Below are 19791 nucleotides of genomic sequence, written 5' to 3' on the forward strand. Positions count from 1 at the left end.
GGATGGATGGATGGATGGATGGATGGATGGATGGATGGATGGATGGATGGATGGATGGATGGATGATGGATGGATGGATGGATGGATGGATGGATGGATGGATGGATGGATGAGGGATGGATGGATGGATGGATGGATGGATGATGGATGAATGGATGAATGGATGGATGGATGGATGGATGATGGATGATGGATGGATGGATGGATGGATGGATGGATGGATGGATGGATGATGGATGGATGATGGATGGATGATGGATGGATGGATGGATGGATGGATGGATGGATGGATGGATGGATGAGGGATGGATGGATGATGGATGGATGGATGGATGATGGATGATGGATGGATGGATGGATGGATGGATGGATGGATGGATGGATGGATGGATGGATGGATGGATGATGGATGGATGATGGATGATGGATGGATGGATGGATGGATGGATGATGGATGGATGGATGGATGGATGGATGGATGATGGATGGATGGATGATGGATGGATGGATGGATGGATGGATGGATGGATGGATGGATGGATGGGTGGATGAGGGATGGATGGATGGATGGATGGATGGATGGATGGATGGATGGATGGATGATGGATGGATGGATGGATGATGGATGGATGGATGGATGATGGATGATGGATGGATGGGTGGATGGATGGATGGATGGATGGATGGATGGATGGATGGATGGATGGATGGATGGACGGACGGACTGACCACCTCTCCTGGCTGTCTCTAAGCCCACTGAGGGGTGAAGAAAACTTAGCACTTAACCTCCTGCAAATCCTGCCCAACTTTGGCCTATACTTCAGGGACTACATGGAAAAGTACTTTAAAGCCAGACAGTTTGGCAGCTATTTTTAGGTATCATTGAGCAAAGCACTCACCAACATCTGCTCATCAGTCAGCTCTCCCTTCTCTGAGCAAACCTGACGGGATGAACAGAAGGAAGATGACATTGTTTTATGTAACAGAAGTAAATTTACTGGAAAAACTCTGCAGTAGCCTCCTCTGCTGTGTGTTATGGGTGAATCTTCAGTCTCCTTTTCCTGTCTTGTGCTGGAAACCACCTTCAAACACACAGAGAGGATGAGGCTTGGGAACTCCTCACATTCCTTTATTCTCCCTGTGCTTTCAGAGGTGCCTGCACAGAAATGTGCTGCTTCAGCTCCTCCAGACACGTGATTCCAGAGAAATGATGAAGCAGCACAGGGAGGGTGGGAATAGTGAGGATGGGAATTGCAGCCAATGGCAGCCCTAGGGCTGGGAGTCATTCCTGTGTTCAGGAGGGGAGGGATGTCACAGAGCACAGGGAGGGGACACTGCCCCATGGGCACAGGGAGGGATTTTTCCTGGCTTTTTCCTGGCTTTTTCCTTGGGTTTTTTTCCAGGCTGTTCTGAGATCATCAGTTAAACAGAAAAATCTGCCTGGAGAGATGCTCTGTGTCATTTCTCCCCACTCTGGATTTTGGTTTGCCCTGTGACCATCCCGCAGTGTGGGAAGCAGCCTGCTCCCATTCCTCGTGGCCTTGGAAAATCAGAGGGGGAAACCCAGGGAAATGAGTCATCAAGGAGCTCCAGTGGGAAGAGAGACCTAGATTAGGAAGTGTAGAAGGTGTTCCATAACCCAAACTTCTCAGCTGAAAAGCCAGGAAATTCAGGGTGACGGCATCCTCCGAGCTGAGCTGCACATGGCAGAGGTTGGGTCCAGGCCAGGTCGGCCAGAGTTGCATTTCCCATTCATGTTTGAAGTTGTCCCTGCCAGGAACCACATGGTGAAGCTGAAGGACAGTTCATTGCAGGGTTCCAATGTTCATTGTGGCCCAGCAGCTGCATGTCACCAGCTGGCAGTGTGACTAAGCATCCCGAGTTCCCAAATTTAGCCATTCCACTGGAGCTGCTGGCGCTTTCTTCCCTTCATTTTTTCCCCTTCCTATGTAATAAAGGCAAGCAAAGTAAGCACAGTCATCTCCTGATGACCCCTGTGTTGTTTCTTTCTAGTCAGGATGCTGCAAAATAGACCAGACCAGTTGCAACATCTGAGATTTGGCCTTGCAAAGTTTCTAGTCTAAATCATTCTGGTTGGACTTGATGATCCTAAAGGTCTTTTTAAACATTAACAATTCTGTGATTCAGTGATGATCATCCTGACAGGTGAAGTGTGGGAGGATGAGGGGATTTGCTCAGAACCTTCCCACCCTCCAGCACATCAGCTGCAAACTTGTTGGGGGTGCACTCCATCAGCCATCCAGGTGGTTGATAAAGATACTAAACAGAACTTGCTGATGGTACTAAACAGCTTCCTTATCCTGATTACTGAGCTGAAAGGAGAAATCAGAGCAGGCTCAAGCAGCCCCTCACAGCTTTCTGTGGAGGCTGAGCCACTGGAATGATGGGGAGGCAGCAGTGCTTGTAGGAGACCTGGGTAGGTGCCTTGGTTTGGAAAGCCAGGAGTCTGCTAAGGAAGGCAGGAGCCTCCCCTGAAATGGAGAATGTAAACCCTCCCCACCCCTCTGAATTGCTACAAATTTTAAATTAAGGTGCTCTCAGGCAAACAATATAAGAGCAGGAAATAACAGTTCTTTAATAGGGAAAGGAAAAAAAGTAAAAGGATAAAATAAACAATGCAGTTCACTAGAACAACACTGACAGAGTCAGAACCCAACCTGACACCCTGTGGGTCAGGATGTTGGTGGCAGTGCCATTGGAATTGGGGCTCAGCCCTCCTGCAGTGTCAGGGGTGGTTCTGCTGGAGCAGGATCCTGTAGAGAAGGATGGATTCTTCCTCTGAAGATCCAGTGGAAGGAGAGGCAGCTGCTGTTCCTCTGGGGAATCCAGTGGAGAAGCCGTGCTGGTGTCTCAAACCTCTGGATTATATCTGGGTAGGAATGCTTGGCTCCTCCCCCTGGGCTCACATCTCCCAATGGGATGCTGTAGTTCTTATCAGCCATGCAGGGACATTCAATAGCCGTTATCAGCAATGTCCCCTCCCAGGGAGGTGTGAATGTGGTCACTCAAAGAGAGAGATATGGCAAACTGCCTACTTGACAAAGGTAATGTGCCATGGTAATGGAAAACATCTTGCATTGCAGTCTGGAACAGCAGGAGGTGTTGGGGGCAGTGGGTTGGCAGGGGCACTGAGCTCCCCTCCTTGGGGCTGTGCCCTGACTGTGCCTGCTCCCTGCAAATCCTCCTTTCTCCCTCTCCCAGGGTTACCTAAAGCAGTGCCGGAAGAGGAGGGACATGTTCAGTGACGAGCAGCTGAAAATCATCTTTGGGAACATTGAGGACATCTACAGATTTCAGATGGGCTTCGTGCGGGACCTGGAGAAGCAGTACAACAACGAGGACCCCCATCTCAGTGAGATTGGGCCCTGCTTCCTGGAACACGTGAGTGCACTGCCACTGTCCCTCCAGGATGGCTGGGAGGGAGGGAGGGAAACCCCAAAGGAAGGAACCTCTTCTGGTAACAGATCAGGGGCTGCTCCATGTACTGTGGGAGATACAGAGGAGGGAGAGCTTGGAAATGCAGTTGGATAACTCCCAGTACACCTGAGTCACATGGATTGGAAGATACTGGAGGACTTGGCCTGGCCCATCCTACTGTTCCATAAACCACCTCCTGCAGGAGCTGATGAATTGGCCAATGTTGTAAATATGGCAGGAAATGTCAAACAAATGCCAGCCCTGGAGCTGGAGGCTTTCCTGGAGGGAGAGGGGAGCAGCTCCTGTGCTGTGTCAGGGCAGCAGTTCACTGCTTATCAGGGAAACTCCCGACAAACATTCCTGAAACTTCAGCAGGACATCCCTAAAGAGTTTCACAGCATCTTTTAAACATCCCTGGGTCTCTCATTGGGGTTTCCTCTGAGAAGGTGCATGAGGTGTTAACATGGCTGGTTCTTATCAGAGCCTGCAGAAAGCAGCATCACATTCCACCTCTGTGCTAGGGAGATGTAGGAAATCTTGCTGAGAATCAGTAACTCAGATGTCATGACTTGAGGCTGTGCTGTCAATTCATTGATAGTGACAATAGCAGGAATTGCTGCTGAGATTTGGAGGAAGATCTGACACTTGCCTGTCACCAGACAGGGGCTGAGAGCTGGCTGATAAACTCCTGATAAATTGTCCCTGCTTAGCCATTTGGGAAACCGAGGGGTGAGGATGTTTAGATCCTGTTTAGAGATCTCCAAAGCACCTTGTTCCTCATTTTCTTCAGGAAGAGAGAGCTGTCAGTGTGTGGCTGGGTCAGCTGTAGGGATGGGAAGGACACTGGATCCCTGTTCCCAGAGAAGCAGCTTGTTTGGACCCTCAGGGATTGAGAAGCAATTGCTGGGCAGGCATGTCTTGGCTAAATAGAATCTGTCCTTTTATTGGAAGGCATTGACCACAGCTTGGTGGAACTGGCTGGTTTGCAACACCTGCCTGTGACCTGGGCTGTCTCAGAGTTAATTTGTGGTGCTGGGCTGTGCCCCTCTCCTGCCCAGGGAAATCTTCCTCTGCCCTTTCATTGCCTTGTCTGCATGGCCCAGATGAATCAAGCCCAAGTTAAAGGTGACAGTCTGTGGTCAGTGAAGGCAGAAAAAGGACATTCCAACAAAATAGACACCAGAAAACTTGTTGGACCAGTCCAAAAAGGTGGAGGAGCACACGTGTCAGTGGGTTTTTTGTTTGTTTTTAGTGTTTTCTGGGGCGCTGTTCCTGGGGAAATCCACACAGTGCCTTGAGTTCCCCATTGGTAAAGGGAATTTCAAACATCCCCAGCCCCCAAACACTTGTCAGGTGCTTCAGGCTCAGGGAAAGAGCTCTAGAAATAACAAGATTGTCCTCTTGTCTTACCAAAAGCCAGAGCTCTGCTTGGTTGTGCCTTTCAAACCTTCCCTGCAGGATTTGAAGCTAAGAGCAAGCACAGCTCTGTGCAGGGCTCAATGAACATACCTGTACCTGCAGAGACTTCGAGCTTGTGCCAGAGTGCAGGTCCCTCTCTGCAGTCCCTCCTTTGCCAGCACCTCTTCCAAACAGGAGAAGCACTGTAGGATCTGTCCTTCCTCCTGCTTGGTCTGTGCTTTCTTGGAAATCCAGACTGGTTTGGGTTGGAAGGGTTGGGAAGATCATTTTTTTCCACACCCTGCTGTGGGCAGGACACCTTTATAGACTTATGAGACTCCAGGCTCATCCTTGAACACTTCCAGGGATGGGGCAGCCACAGCTTCTACGGGAATTCCATCCCAGGGCCTCCCCACCTCCCAGAGGAGTTTCTCCCAGTATCCCTGCCGTGATGGGTGTTGTTCAGAGTGCTGTGACCTCCCTGAAGAGGGGTCTGGAAAAAGACACCTCTGGGGCACAGGCATGTCTGTGCTCATGCTGGGTGGTTTCAGCTTTTCTGGGATGCAGGAGACACAGAAGGAGAGATGGGGACTTCATGTGGGGTTCCAAGGAGAGCCTTTATTGAGCTTCTTCCTTGAAGGTTTCAGTGTCAAAGGAGCCACTGAGGCAGGGAAAGCAGGGGTTTGTGTAGGGATCTTGAGGGGCAGGGCAGAACACCAGGGCAAATGGGATCCATTGAATCTGTATGTCACAGCAAGGGAAAAGGGTGGGAGAAGCCTTTTTCTCACCCTAGTGGCCTGAAGGGTTCTCCCTCCAGGGGAGAGTTGTGGTTCCTTGCCCTGTGGGCCCACCAGCCCCACATGTCCCACAGAACCCTGCCCTTCCCAGCCCTGGTGGAGCATGGATCAGCCAGGTCTCTGCCTGACCCGTCCTCCTCCTCCTGCCCTCACAGCAAGACGGCTTCTGGATCTACTCTGAGTACTGTAACAACCACCTGGACGCGTGCATGGAGCTCTCCAAGCTGATGAAGGACAGCAGGTACCAGCACTTCTTCGAGGCGTGCCGCCTGCTGCAGCAGATGATCGACATCGCCATCGACGGCTTCCTGCTCACCCCCGTGCAGAAGATCTGCAAGTACCCCCTGCAGCTGGCAGAGCTGCTCAAGTACACGGCCCAGGAGCACAGGTACCCTGTGGGCACGGGGCCAGGGCTGTGCCCTGCACGGCTGGGGGAGCTGTCCAGGCCTGGGGATCTGTCCAGGGCTGTGCCCTGCAGAGCTGGGGGTTTCTGTCTAGTGCTCCTTCCAACCCAAGGCTTGGGTTTTTCTGTCCAGGGTTCCTTCCCACCCAAGGGTTGGGGTTTCTGTCCAGTGCTGCTGTCCTGCAGGGCTGGGGGATCTGTCCAGTGCTCCTTTCCACCCACAGGTTGAAGTTTTCTGCCCAAGGCTCCATCCCTACACAGAGCTTGGGTTTTCTGCCCAGTGCTCCTTCCCACCCAGGGCTTGGGTTTTTCTGTCCAGTACTTCTTCCTCTACAGGGTTTGGGGGTTGCTGTCTAGGGCTCCTTCCTTACACAGGGGTTGGGGTTTTCTCTCCAGTGCTCCTTCCCAGCAGGGCTTGGGGTTTTCTGCCCAGTGCTTCTTCCCTACAGGGCTTGGAGGTTTCTGTCCAGTGCTTCTTCCCAACAGAGCTTGGGAGTTTTTGTCCAGTGCTCTTTCCCACCCAAGGATTGGGGTTTTCTCTCCAGTGCTCCTTTCTTACACAGGGCTTGGGTTTTCTGCCCAGTGCTCCTTCCCTACAAAGGGGTTGAAGGTTTCTTCCTAGGGCTCCTTCCCAAGAGAGCTTGAGATTTTCTCTCCAGTGCTCCTTCCCTACACAGGGCTTGGGGTTTTCTCTCCAGTGTTCTTTCCCAGCAGGGCTTGGGGGTTTCTGTCCAGTGCTCCTTCCCACCCAAGGGTTGGAGTTTTCTGCCCAAGGCTCCTTCCCTACAAAGGGCTTGGGGTTTTCTCTCCAGTGCTCCTTACCACCCAAGGGTTGGGGTTTTCTGTCTAGTGCTCATTCTCACCCAAGGGTTGGCATTTTCTGTCTAGTGCTCCTTCCCTACACCGGCATTGGGGTTTCTGTCCAAGGCTCCTTGCCACCCAAGGGTTGGAGTTTTCTGTCTAGTGCTCCTTTCCTACACAGGGCTTGGGATTTTATGCCCAGTGCTCCTTCCCTACACAGAGCTTTGGTTTTCTGCCCAAGGCTCCTTCCCTACACAGAGCTTGGGGTTTTCTGCCCAGGGCTTCTTCCCTGCACAGGAGTTGGGGTTTTCTCTCCAGTGCTTGGGGTTTTCTGTCCAGTGCTGCTTCCCTACAGAGGGGTTGGGGTTTCTGTCCAGTGCTCCTTCCCAACAGAGCTTGGGTTTTCTGTCCAGTGCTCTGTCCCCCCAGGGCTTGGGCTTTTCTGTCCAGCTCTTGTCCCTGTGACATCCTGGATAAACAGGAGCAGGACAAAGGGTTAGCAGACAATTCAGTCTTCTCCAAGCAGCAATTCTCGATGGAGACACACTCAGCTCTGTTCTAATCAGACATGTGAACTAATTACCCTTGGATGTACTTTCTGATGCTACCAGTTACACTGGAAAAATTACCTAATTAGCATTCAGTGGTCTGAGAGGCTCCTTCCCTGCTCCCAGGGAGACCCTGGGCACACAGTGAGCACAGGGCCAGGGTCTGCAGCTGGAGCCTGATGTGAGGAGAGCTCCAAACCTGCTCAGCTTCTCAGCCCAGTCCCATCCATGGTTTTCCTGTGGAGTTTAGGTTCAGAGGAGCACCTGCAGTTTGATTGCTTCCCAAAATTTCCAGCATCTCTTTTGCTGCTGCTGAGGACAATCAGCCTGGCTGCCTGACAGTGTGAATCAGGAGCAGTGCCTGTGATACCACTTGGGATTTACTGCTGTGAAAATAAGGTGAAAGAAAAATCAGGCCCTGTGAGAGCAGATTTGTTCCTGCCCTGCCAATTTTCTTACTTTTTCCAAAACCCATTTAAAAGCAGGTGAAAACAGGAAAGAGCAGAGATGTTTCAGAAACTTCTTCCAAGTGTTTGATGGCTTGTTTTCCCAGGCCCGGAGCAGAAGTGTGATGGGAGCAGAGATGCATTGATCTGCTTTGACCTGACCCACAAGTCTGAGTGACGCAGGGTAGCCCCAAATCACCAGTTTGCACAAGCCTTTGGCTTCAGATCCAATTCCTGCTTTTCCAAAGACAAAATCAAACTTGGAATGGACTCATGGGAACCTCAGGGTATCAGAAGGCAGCTCTGGGATCCCACAGGTTTTGGGTTTCCCCTTCAGCAGCCACAGGAGCACCCACAGCCCTGGCTGGGAGCTCAGATGTGGCTTCCCACCAGGAGGGTGTTTCAAATGACCCTCTGTGAGTTATTTGGGAGCCACAGCAAAGGGGATGTGGGCAGTGTGATAACACCAGGGTTGGGTTATTTTGGGAGCACATTCCTGTTCCCTTAGGGGTGTTCTAAACTCACCATGTTGTTAAGGAGTCACACAGAGTCGTGTTCTGAGGAGCCCTGGGAGCAGCACTTGGGTGACTCAGCCTGAGGGCTCTGTGCCACTGGATTGCCATGGACACTCCATTTCTCTGTTCCTCTGTGCTCTGGGAAGGGAGGGCAGGGAGAGGTTTGCTCACCGAGGAAACCTGTGGCTGCACAGTGGTGCCATATCCCAGCCCTGGAGTGAGACAGAACATGGGAAAACACAGAATTCCCGGGGAAAGCAGGGATGTGAGCTTCATCTAACAGAGGAACATGTTGTCTTTTTCTTTTGTCCCTTCCTTTTCACTGCCACCACACCTGCAGAGCTGTGGATTTTCCCTGCAGCAGGTCAGGACAATGCTGAATCCAGCATCCAGAGCAGGCTCCCCAGAGATGGCACGTGATGCTTGGCAAGGATCTAGGCTTGGATTCTGATGGAGCACTGGGAAGTGGCCACTGCAGCCCCAACAGAATTGACAAACCATTTATTTGCCTTCATCTCATGGTTAATGGGATCCTATTATTGCCTCATGGCCAAATGCTCTGCTCCTGTTGTCTTTTTCTTCTAAGTTTTTGCCAGCTCTGCCACAGACATGGGCTGGGAGCCCAAAAAGTTCAGTCCTGAGCCTTTTCTTCATTACAGCATGACAGGAAAACATTGCTGGGGTTTTCTCCCTGGAATTAGGGAATTAGCATTCCCAGGATGAGCAGCTGGCACCATCCCACTCTGCATGGAGGCAGGATGGGCTGAGCTCAGAGCCTCCCTCCTGTCTGCAGCCTGGTGCCTTTGAATTTTTCACAAAGCCACATCTGTTCACCTCTTAAAGATCCACTCCAGCTTAATATTAATTAAATATAGGAAGGTCCTAAGTGCAGCTTGCTGGAATTTTGAGCATTCCCAGAGCAGAAGGGAGCTGGAGTTGGGAATGTAGGAACATGAGTTCACTCAGCTCATTTTACATGAGGAGACTCTGCCAGGAGTGCCCTCCCTTCTGAGCATGAGCATCACTGCTGGGAGATCATTGGTGACTGTCTGCAAACCCTGCACCTCTCCCTGCCTCTCCAGATTCTCCCTGTTTCCCTGTTTCCCTCATGGATGTTCTCCAGGCCACCCTGATGGCGCAGCTCCTTTCCTGCCTCACACAACCAACACTCCCTTCACACAGAGGCTCACACAAAGGGAGGCACAAGAAGTTCTTCATTGTGTAGCACGATCCCTTCCATCCCTGGCAGTATCCAAGGCTGGGTTGGATGGGGCTTGGAGCACCTGGGACAGTGGAAGGTGTCCCTGCCCATGGCAGGGGGTGCAGCTGGATGGGCTTTAAGGTCCCCCCTCACCCAGACCTCTCTGTGATGGATGGGATAGATCAGGCAGCCCATCCTCTATTTTCCTTTATTTTGCTGAAGGCCCTTTCCTGCTGTCCTGGAATTTGTGAGATTGCTTTTAACCACACCTAGAATTTTGACATAAGAATTTAAGAAAAAATGAAAACTCAGCTCAAGATTTCACATGAGCAAGGACAAATAATATTTTATTTATCCTTGAGCAAATAATATTTTTTGTATATCACAGTGTGCTTGTTTCTTAGTATTTATCCTGTTGGGAACACATGGAGGGGGGATATAATTCCCAGTATTCACCCCTCTTTTAGCTGTCACCAGCACAATCCTTAGCAATAATCAATAAAGCCATTCCCCCTGCAGCTGCCCAAGATGGCAGTTTTTCTCATTAGTCAGCAATCAATAGCAGCCCTTAAGTTAATAATACATTGTGGTGGTGTTGTGGCAGCTGGCCTTGCCTGTCTCCCCAGTGGAAATGAACGTTGCAGCTCCTTGGAATGGAAGAGCAGGCACAGGGCAGGAATCAATGGCATTGATTTCAGCATCACTTTTTGAAAAGACTGATCATCATCCTCAGTGGCCCTGGCAGGAGCCTGTTCTCACTCTGTGTTACTGCACTCACAGGGCTGTGCAGGCTAAAGAAAAAAGAGTTGCTTGAGTTGCTCACCTGAAATCTGCAGTGAGACTGAATTCCATGGGGTGACTTCTCTGGGAGTGGCTTGGAAGGTGCTCTGGCCTTTGCCTAAATGAACCCTTTACTAAATGTTCATTTTAAACCAGAAAAGTCCAGGCCCAGAGACAGAGGCTGTAAAAGTGTTCAGCCTGTCTTTAGAATGCTCTTCACTGGGCTCCATGAGGCTGCAGAGGGCTCACCCAAAGGGCTGGGTTGGTAGAGGCCAGACTGGGCTCCCAGCTCCACTTTCCATTGAGCTGCTCTATCGTGACAATCCTGTTGGAAAAATCCCATTGTAGCAGTGAGGGGTCACCCCTGCCCGTGTCCCTGTGGGCTGGTGAGGTTGTGGCAGATGTGACAGACTGCTGGGCGTGTCCTGCTGTGCCTTTGATGGCCTTTCCCTGTGTGTGCAGTGACTACAGGTACGTGGCCGCTGCCCTCGCCGTCATGAGGAACGTCACCCTGCAGATCAACGAGCGCAAGCGCAGGCTGGAGAACATCGACAAGATCGCTCAGTGGCAGGCCTCTGTCCTGGACTGGGAGGTACAGTAACCCTGCCCTGCCAGCCTGGCAACCTCCAGGCTGTTCTTGGGTTATCTAAAGCCCTAAAGTTCATTTCCCATGGGTTGGGATGAAGCCTGGTGTGGAGAAGGCGCAGTCGTGACTTCGGGGTGGTGCTTAAACATTAACAGTGCCCTACAGAAAATCCTGCTCCAATTTCATCACTAGCAACCTGGAGCGACTTTTGTGGTTGCAGTGCTGGTAGTAGGTGAGACTTGGAGCAAACCCCCTGTGCATTCTGCCTCTGTGCTGTGTCACTGGGGTGGAGGGAGGGAAAGACGTAGCAAAAAGCTCTGGAAATTGCAAGAGGTTAAGAAAATGAAGAAAATCCTTCTGGTGATTGCTTTATGACTGGAAGCCAAACTGTTAAACTGCAGTTAGAGATGTTATTTGCATTTTATAAATGACATCCCACTTAAAGATATTTCTGAAGCAGCCCTGTGTGTAGTGATGGTGTAATTAAGGAGCTGAGAGGCACAGGGAAGGCAGAGTCAGCAGAAGGATTCCTCACCAGCAGGCCTTCAGTCTCTACATTTGTGCCATGTGTTTGGAAGAAAAGCCATACTAAAATTATGTTCTCCCTTTCTTTTCGTCCCTGATTTTTAAAAATCATTGTATGGAAGTAATCCATAAATAGGGTTTTGCAGCAGATTGAGGACAAACGTTTTTGTAAATCCTCTCGCTGTTGTCATCAGCCCATGTGTTCAGCAAGGAGATAATCAGAGTGATGGAGCAGCCTTTCTGCTTCCTCACTTGTGAAGTCTGAAATAACTCCACATTCCAGTCATGGGGATCATACTGTGGAAATGAGTGTGTGGGAAAGAGGCATTCATCCTTTAATTAATTTATTTCTGGCAAAGATCTGTGAAGGCTGGGAGGAGAGGGAGAGAAATACAGGTGCATCACCTGTGTCCTCCTTGGCTGAGCTAGTTTCATTGCTATTGCTGTGATGGAGGATGGAGGTTTATCACCCTGGATCTGGTGATAAAACACACAATAAAACACATAAATGCAGCAATCAGAGCTGGGATTGTGGCTGGCTGGGAGAGCAGGGAGCACAGACAATGTGTCTGATTGTTTTACTGCTCAGGAACATCTCTCACTGCCAGGCAGACTCATTTCCAGAATGAAGAAAGTGCTCTGCAGGAGGCACAGCACCATCAGCTCCGTGCTCAGCCCTGGAGTGTGCCATGGGATGAGCTAATGGGGGTCATTTGTGAGGAGCTCCCAGCCCCTCACTGTAAATAAATCTCCATTAAGGACAGATCCATTCCAAGCCAGTGAATATTCATGTGTGAGAGGGAAGCCAAGGTGACCTCCACACAGGATCTGTGGAATAGCAGTTGCTTTTTCTCTTCCATTAGCTCAGTTGATAATTCATTTTTATTTAGCCCTGTCCTTGATAATTCATTCCTGCTTAGCAGTACCCATTCTTTATCTCCATCCCATCCTCAGGCACTTGCCAAATTATTCTTCCAGGCTTTTTTCAGCTATTCCAGATTTTGAGCACATTATTGCAGCAGCATCCTTCAGCTTCTCATAACGTAGCACAGCCTGCTGCTGCTCTGCTCAGAAATCCCAAGGGAACACAGCCAAAATCCAGAACAAAAAGGGCAAGGAAGGTGTCAAAGCAAAACACCTTCCTTGCCCTTTTTATTCTGGATTTTGGATCAAGAAGAGTCACAGAGTTTTGATGAGGGTTGGACCCAGCAGAGGATTTTACTGCTTGATTCTTTCCTCTAAAGCAGCTCTGAATCACCAGATCCAGCCCCCACTGCACAGCTGTCCATGGAACAGCCAGAAGGATGCACAGAAACCCAAAATACCCAGGAGTGAGCCACAGTGTAATGCAGGAAGAGAGTGGGAGAAATGAAAGGATTGGATCTTTGGGAAGTGCTTGGATGTGCTGAGATGTGTGCAGGTGTTCCTGTGGCACTGCAGACCCCAAACCCCACTTGGAGGCTGCAGGGATGTAATTGGGATTGCTCCCAGGACATGGAGCAGGGGGGTTGGCTCCTCACCCAGCCCTGAAGGCTCAGAGCTTTGTCTCCTGTGCAGTTCTGGGTGCAGCAGGGACCTCCTGGTGTGTGTCCCCGGCCTCTCCAGGCTCTGGGGAAGGGACAGGTCTGCTTTGAGGAGGAGATCAGCTCCCACTTGGTGTTTGCTGTCAGTTGCTGTCAGTCCTGTCCAGGCTTGTGGAGTTCCCTGAGCAGAGATAGGATCCCCAGCTGTAATTCCCAGCTTTCCTGGCCCTGCTCCTGCTCTAATCTGACCTTTCTGTACTTGTTCTGTCCATCCCAGTGGCTCCAGAGCACAGGCACAGCCCAGCCTTCCTGAGACCCCCTGGAAACAGCATTGACCCCAAGAAAACAGGAAACAGTCATAAAAAATTACCAGTTCAGACTTTTTCCACCCAGAATGCAGGCAGGGCACAAGATAGAGCTAATCCCAAATTCCCACCACGTTGGCACTTCACAACTGATTTCAGTGGCTGAATGTTGCAGCATGTGGAGATATTTCATTTGGAGGAATGTCTGTTTTTCCTCAGCATCTTGAGACTGATGATGCTGATTCTCTGCTCTGAAGTTTTCATTTCTAAATTTACCCATGTTTTGTCAGGAGATGGTGGAAAAAGATTCTTTAAAGAAGAAGGAAAAAATCCCAACCAAACAAAAAATACTTAGTGAGGGAATATTTGAAATGTTGTGGTATATAAAATGTGTGCACAGTTTCTTGCAAGGAGAGGTGGTGTTGGGATGCTGATCCTAAAACAAATAGGAGAAGTAAGGGTGTGTTCAAACTGCTTTAAACAGAGGGGTTTTACTAAATCCCATTTTTTAGGAATCCTTTTTATCCCTCCATGGGATAAAAATTTATCACATGTGTGGCCCCATGGTGGTGGATTTCAGGGTGAGTATTTGAAAATTACAAATATCCTTGAGTTAAGCAAAGCCAAAGGTTCTCCCCAAGAAATCCTGCAAGCAGGATCTGATTGTTTAAATTTCCAGTGGAACCAGGAGAGGGTGACCTGGCACAGGGGACAGCCAGGCCTGAAATCTTAAGGAATTATTGGCAGCTTTGGCATCTTTGGACAAGAAATGACTGAGCAGAATTGTAAGGGAAGATTCTGATCTCCCTGGCTGCTGTAAATCAGCAATAATCCCACTCTGAGATGAGTTCCTGTGTAATTTGTGGCAATGTGGGCTTGCCTGAGAAGCCTGACTTGGTCTGCTGCCACGTGTGACTCACTTATTTATTTTGTAACCTGAATTCCCAGCATATAAACAGACCCGGAGAGGTGCTGCCCACACCAGTCCTGCGGTGCTTTGAGCTGGTAATGGCTCAGAATTTGGGGCTTCCACCACCTCCCACCGAGCCCTTTCAGTGCCTTTCAGGTCTGAAGTGTTCCCTGATGTTCCAGCTCCATTGTCCCCCTGCTCAGGGTGACACACCCTCCGATCAGAGCAGTGGCATTTAAATCTCCACACAGAGCTGCCTTCAAAAGGGGCAGCCAGAGCATCCTGGGCAGCCTTTGCTGCTCTCTCCCTTCCCTGTCCCTGCCCTCTGAGGGAGCTCCAGCCCTCACAGCTTGGTGGGAATAGCTCCACGTGTCACTGTCATGTTTTCTGAAAAATCCCTTCACCAGAATTTTCTTCTGGGAAGCTGAGAAGCCTCAGAGAAGAAAAAAAACCAAATTCTTATCTCATTTGCTTCTCCTTGTTTTGCTCACATGTGGAATGCGTTTGGAGATTGTTTATCCAACTAGTAATTGTTTCATTAATTTCATGTAAATTCTTTTAACTTAATGACCAATTACAGTCAAACTGTGTCAGGACTCTGGAAGAGTCACAAGTTTTCATTCTTATCTTTCTAACCTTCTATAATTATCCTTTCTCTATTCTTTAGATTAGTTTAGTATAGTATTCTTTAATATAACATAGTATCATAAAATAATAAATTAACCTCAAAACCATAAAATCAAATACATCATTCCTTCCTTTGTCTGAAAACCCCACAAATACAAGACCAGACACACACAGAGCAGGATTTAAAGAGATTTCCACAAAGCCAGGACTGTATTTACACCTCTCAGAGATACATCCCTGCCTTTCCCTCTGCTCCTGGTCCCTCTCTCCTGCTCCCCTGTGAGTCTGAGGAGCTCTGTGCCACCTGTGCCACTGCTCCTGGGCAGATCTGGGCTCTGTTCCATGGGCAGGGCCCAGCACAGCCTCCCTGAGTGCCCTGTATGGATGGTGTGGGGATGGAAAACAGGTCTGTGCCTCAGCACACCTGGAATTGCTCAATTTTATGCCTTTTCACACAGCTCTTGAACTGCATCAAAACAAAATGAAGCAGCAATCACTGCAGCAGTTCAGGCTCCATCTCCAGATCTCCAGCAGCATTTTCCTCCCTTTCAGCCCAGTTTTTTTCTCACAGGAGGGAGGAAAATTGGTTCCCATTCCCTGGGAGGAGATCTGTGGAAGTCCCTGGTCCAACAGGGGACAGTTAACCAGGTTTGGCAGAGGACAGAGCCTTGCTCATCAGCCTGGATGGGTTTGAACTTTCTATTTAAACAGATCACTTTGGTTTGTGTAGATATTTATATGCTTCTACCAGAGATTCTCATGGTTTGCCAATAGGGCACAGTATATACCAAGAGTATTACATTTCCATGAAGGGAGAAATATATATATATATTTGAGAAATTTAATAAGTATTGTCCTTTTAAATTTCTTCCCATTCCTGTTATTTACGGGTCCTTTAAATCAAGACTTGCTGCCCTTAATTATGTAATCTATAATCACTGGCCTGAGCCTGCTACTGCATCAGTGAATCCAAGAGTGCCACGAAGAGAAGCTGCCTGGAACACCAAAGTGAGGGCAGCCTGATGAGAAATCCTCCTGGGAAAAAAGCACCATGGCAGGGACTGAAATGGAGCCTTCTTTTCTCTCCTTATTTTATTTCGTTCCCCCCAGCAACAGAAGGTATCAGAACTGAGCTTGTTGAAAAGGACAACATTTCACTGCCGTTCCTTTGTGTGATCTCAGTGCAGCCCCGGGTGCTAATCAGCCTGTCAGTCTCTAATTGCAGAACAGCAGTGTCAGGCACGAGAGAGCCCTGCTGGCTCCCTGGGAGCTGGAGAGGGCACAGATCCCTCCTGGTGCCCAGCAGGGCAGGGCTGGGGTGGGCAGGGGGGCTCTGGGCATTCCTGAGCCCAAGGAGGTGTCTGGGAAGGGGGCAGCTCTCAGAGCCAGCCCTGCCTTGCTGCCCTGCTGCTCCCATTTATTTCATGGCACTCTCCAAGCTCTGTGTTCCTGCCAGCTGCCCATCACAGGGCATGGCCAGGGCAGCAGCACTGGGGAGCTGGCATCCACATCTTCCCAGGCAGCAGCAGCAGCAGCAGAGCTGACCCTGAGCTGTCACAGCCAGGAGTGGCCTGGGGACTCAGTGTGTCACTGGGGGCTCCAGGGGCTCACAGCCAGCCCAGAGCTGGGGCCTTGTGCTCCCAGTGCTGCACACAGGGGCTCTGCCTGGCTCGGGGAGTCAGCTTTCCTTGGCTGCCCTCTGGGTGCTGCAGGATGTGCTCTGAAAACCCTGCACGTGTCTGGGGAGGGCTAAGGGGGTTTTTGGAGGCTTATGGGACAAAAGTCAGGTTGGAAAAGGTGTCAGGAGTCAGGGCTTCTCTTGGCCACTCTGCTGCTGTGCTCTGCTGAATGTATGCCAGTTCAGAGCAACTCAGAGTTCAGCCTCTTCCTTTTTCAGCAGGTTTGTCTTAACTTGCAGAAGGATACAGATGATCCAGCCTCTGTAGGAGTTGGAAAAAAAATGGAGAAGAAAAAGGAGATTTTTTTCCTGGTTCTGTAGAGATTTGGAGGCGTGGGACTGGGACAGACGTTTGGGGACGTCTGTCTGGAGCAGGGATCGAGGCGTGCTGGGGCAGCCAATGTCCCTCTGTGCCCCCACCCTGCAACTGCCCCCTGAGCCCTCAGTGGGGACCAGGAGGAGACAATTTGTGCTCTTCAGAGAGCTACAACTGTGTCAGGACAAGAAAAGCCTGTGGAGGCTCAGAGGATGTGCCCTGAAGCTCCTCTGTGGGAATTGGCACAGCAGCCCAGGCTGGAGCAGCAGGGCAGGACCTTGGACACGCTGCTCCTGACAGCCACGTGCCAGTCCCAAACTCTGTGCAATCTGTATTTCCCAGTTTGCTCACCCCAAGTGGGAAATCAGCTATTTCTGGCCTAGAGACTGGATATAGAAATTGTTTTCCCCACATAAGAAATGCAATACAAATCCCATCATTTTGGATCTGGATGTTTTTGGGTTATGTTGCTTGCAGGGACTACACAGTTTGGATTCAGCTAATCAAGTAGAAGTGTTTACAGAGCCCTCTGTGTGTCCTCAGGCTTCAGATGCTACCACAGGAGTAAAAGACAAAGCTGACTTTCTATTTTTAGCAGCCAGCCTCTCCTAAGCTCGCCCCCTCTCCTAAAGCTCCCATCCATAGGCTTGTGGGAATCTTCTTCATGTAAGCTCATGTGTAGCCAGGAAATCTCACAGTTTCTGGGGCTGGTGTGTTTCCTGCAGAGGTTTCTGGGGATCATGTCCCCCTGAGCTGTGGCAGCAGCACTCGGTGCCCAGGCTGTGACCAGGCTGAAGTGTGACCCTGCTGAGGCTCTGGGTGGTCACAGCCCATCCCTGGGGGCATTGACCCTCTGTGTCCATCCCTCCTTAGCCCCTGGGGCAGCACAGGCACAGGAGGGAGGCAGGGAGGTGCATAAAGCCCTGGCTAAGGCCATTTGGAGTCTGTGCTGCAGCTTGGTGATGCAGTGACTTAATGAAGCTGCTGCTGTCACAGGGCCCGGGGACACAGGCGGTCGCTCCCAATCAATGCTGAGAGGTTAATTACACATTTACCTGAGCAGCAGTTTGAAATCCTCACCACGGAACCAGGAAGGGGGGGCACTCCTGGCTGCCTTGGCACCTGCAAGTGAGAGCAGCACCACAAGTGTGTGTCTAGCTAGGTGCCCCCCATAGCTGGCTGAGCCTCCACAAGCTGTTTGCTGGGATTTTTGGGCTGCTCTCGACCCAGAAATCGGTTCCAGCTTGGCATCAAAGCCAGAACTGCAGTAGTTTGCAGCCAAAGAGAAAAAAAAAAGAGTTCTTCTCAGTCTTGCTCCGGAGTGCTGCTGCTGAGTGCTGCTCCTGAGTGCTGCCTCACCTTTCAGCTGGAGCCATCCCACCTCCTTCCACAGTGCTCTGCTGAGATGCCCACAGGGCAGGTGGTGGTGAATTCACCCATTTTTAATAAATAGATTTTAATTAACTTTTTAAAAAGTCCAGCTCATTCCAATTAGTGGAGGGTGACTGCATTTGTTCTCTCAGAGAGTGGGAGAGAGAGCACTGTGTTTTCAAGACCATCTGCTCATGAATCCTTAAAAAAAACTCGGGAGAGGAAAACAAGCGTTAGCCGGAGGCAGGGAAGGGTGAGGGCACTCTGGCAGCCAGCAGGGAGGCCTGGCCAGCCGGGGGGCTGGGGCTGCCACAGGAACCAGGGTGGTCCTGACAGGATTTTGGAGGTGGGGAGCTCTAATGAGCTGTGGGAGAAGGGACTGGCAGTGCCTACATGAGTGAGAAGAGAGGCAGCAATCCAGAGGGCTGAGTTCTGGCAGCCTCAGAGGTGGGGAACTGCTGCCCCAGTGTGTCCCAGGCTGTTGTAGCTGGCTGGAGATTTCAGGAGGGGAAGTGCTTTGGGATGCTCTTCTAAAGGAGGGCGTGCAGGGAATTTGGTGTCCTGAATTCAAAGTGTTTCTGGGGTGGGCTTTGAGGAGGAAAGGGTTTTGTTTTCCTGATGCCACCAGCACCTGCAGCAAGATCCAAGGTCTGGAGGGACCTGGAGAGGGGAGTGGGGGCAGTGTCTGGGGCAGCTCTTTCCCCATTGCAGTGGGAGCTGCAGTGACCACATTTCAAGCATCCACACCTCCTTCATTTATTCCCCTTCCTTCAGAATTATCCCCAATCCCAGTTTCTGGTCTGAAATCAGATGGGGTGCCTTTGAGAGCTGCAGAAGGGCCAAAATCTTACAAAATTGCTGCTTCTGCCCATTGTACAAAGCCAGACTTGTCAGTGCAGTTACTCAGGCTGGTTCCCTGTGCCCTCCAGGGGGACGATATCTTGGACCGCAGCTCGGAGCTGATCTACACGGGAGAGATGTCCTGGATTTACCAGCCTTATGGACGGAACCAGCAGCGAGTTTTCTTTCTCTTTGATCACCAGATGGTTCTCTGCAAGAAGGTAAGGACACAGCTAAGGGCATGCTGTGGGCAGGCTTGCCAGTGCAGAGTGGCTGATGGCTGCACGTGTAGAGGAGGATGTGGAGAGCCCTGAGGAAGGACAATCTGCATGCTCAGGGTGGGGAGCACTCTGTGATAGAGGGATTTTTGTGCTCATAGCAAATCCAGCCTCCACTTGCTCTTTTCATGCCTTTATCTCATGTGCCCCTGGTTTGGCTCGCTGCCTCCCTTCTCGTTTTAGGTTTTGGCTGCAGTGTATGATCTGGGATTAGATAGCCCTGCAATTCCTGTATGAACTACAAAACCTGGCACTGGGGCTGACAGCCCAATTGCTGCATTGAGATGGTGATGAGCAGCAGCCAGGCTGCGCTGGGTGTCTGTGCTGGTGCTTGGGGAGAGGCTTTTCAAGCCTCATCCTCCTGTCTGTGCTGTGCTGGGATTTTACAGGAGCCCGTGGGGGAGGAGGGAGGGCAATGCAGGATGCTGTGCTGTGGTGTTTGTAGCAGCAGGTGACCTGTGATCCACAGAAACTGTCCAACAGCAGCTCTGGTGTCCCAGTGAGG

At 50.5% G+C, this 19791-nt stretch overlaps 1 protein-coding gene across 11 annotated transcripts in view; it reads left to right on the forward strand.

The window, feature by feature from the left end:
- Positions 1-19791, forward strand: part of ARHGEF9 (Cdc42 guanine nucleotide exchange factor 9) — a 210320-nt gene that overhangs the window by 160282 nt on the left and 30247 nt on the right. For all 11 annotated transcript variants that reach the window (XM_063170295.1, XM_063170293.1, XM_063170294.1 and 8 more), the window contains 4 exons: positions 3223-3402; positions 5789-6021; positions 10790-10919; positions 19098-19229. In XM_063170295.1, coding sequence (XP_063026365.1) covers positions 3223-3402; positions 5789-6021; positions 10790-10919; positions 19098-19229 — 675 coding nt within the window. The remainder of the gene's footprint in view (positions 1-3222; positions 3403-5788; positions 6022-10789; positions 10920-19097; positions 19230-19791) is intronic.

Source organism: Melospiza melodia, chromosome 16 (assembly GCF_035770615.1).
Source record: "Melospiza melodia melodia isolate bMelMel2 chromosome 16, bMelMel2.pri, whole genome shotgun sequence".
In the NCBI taxonomy this organism is placed as follows: Eukaryota; Metazoa; Chordata; class Aves; order Passeriformes; family Passerellidae; genus Melospiza; species Melospiza melodia.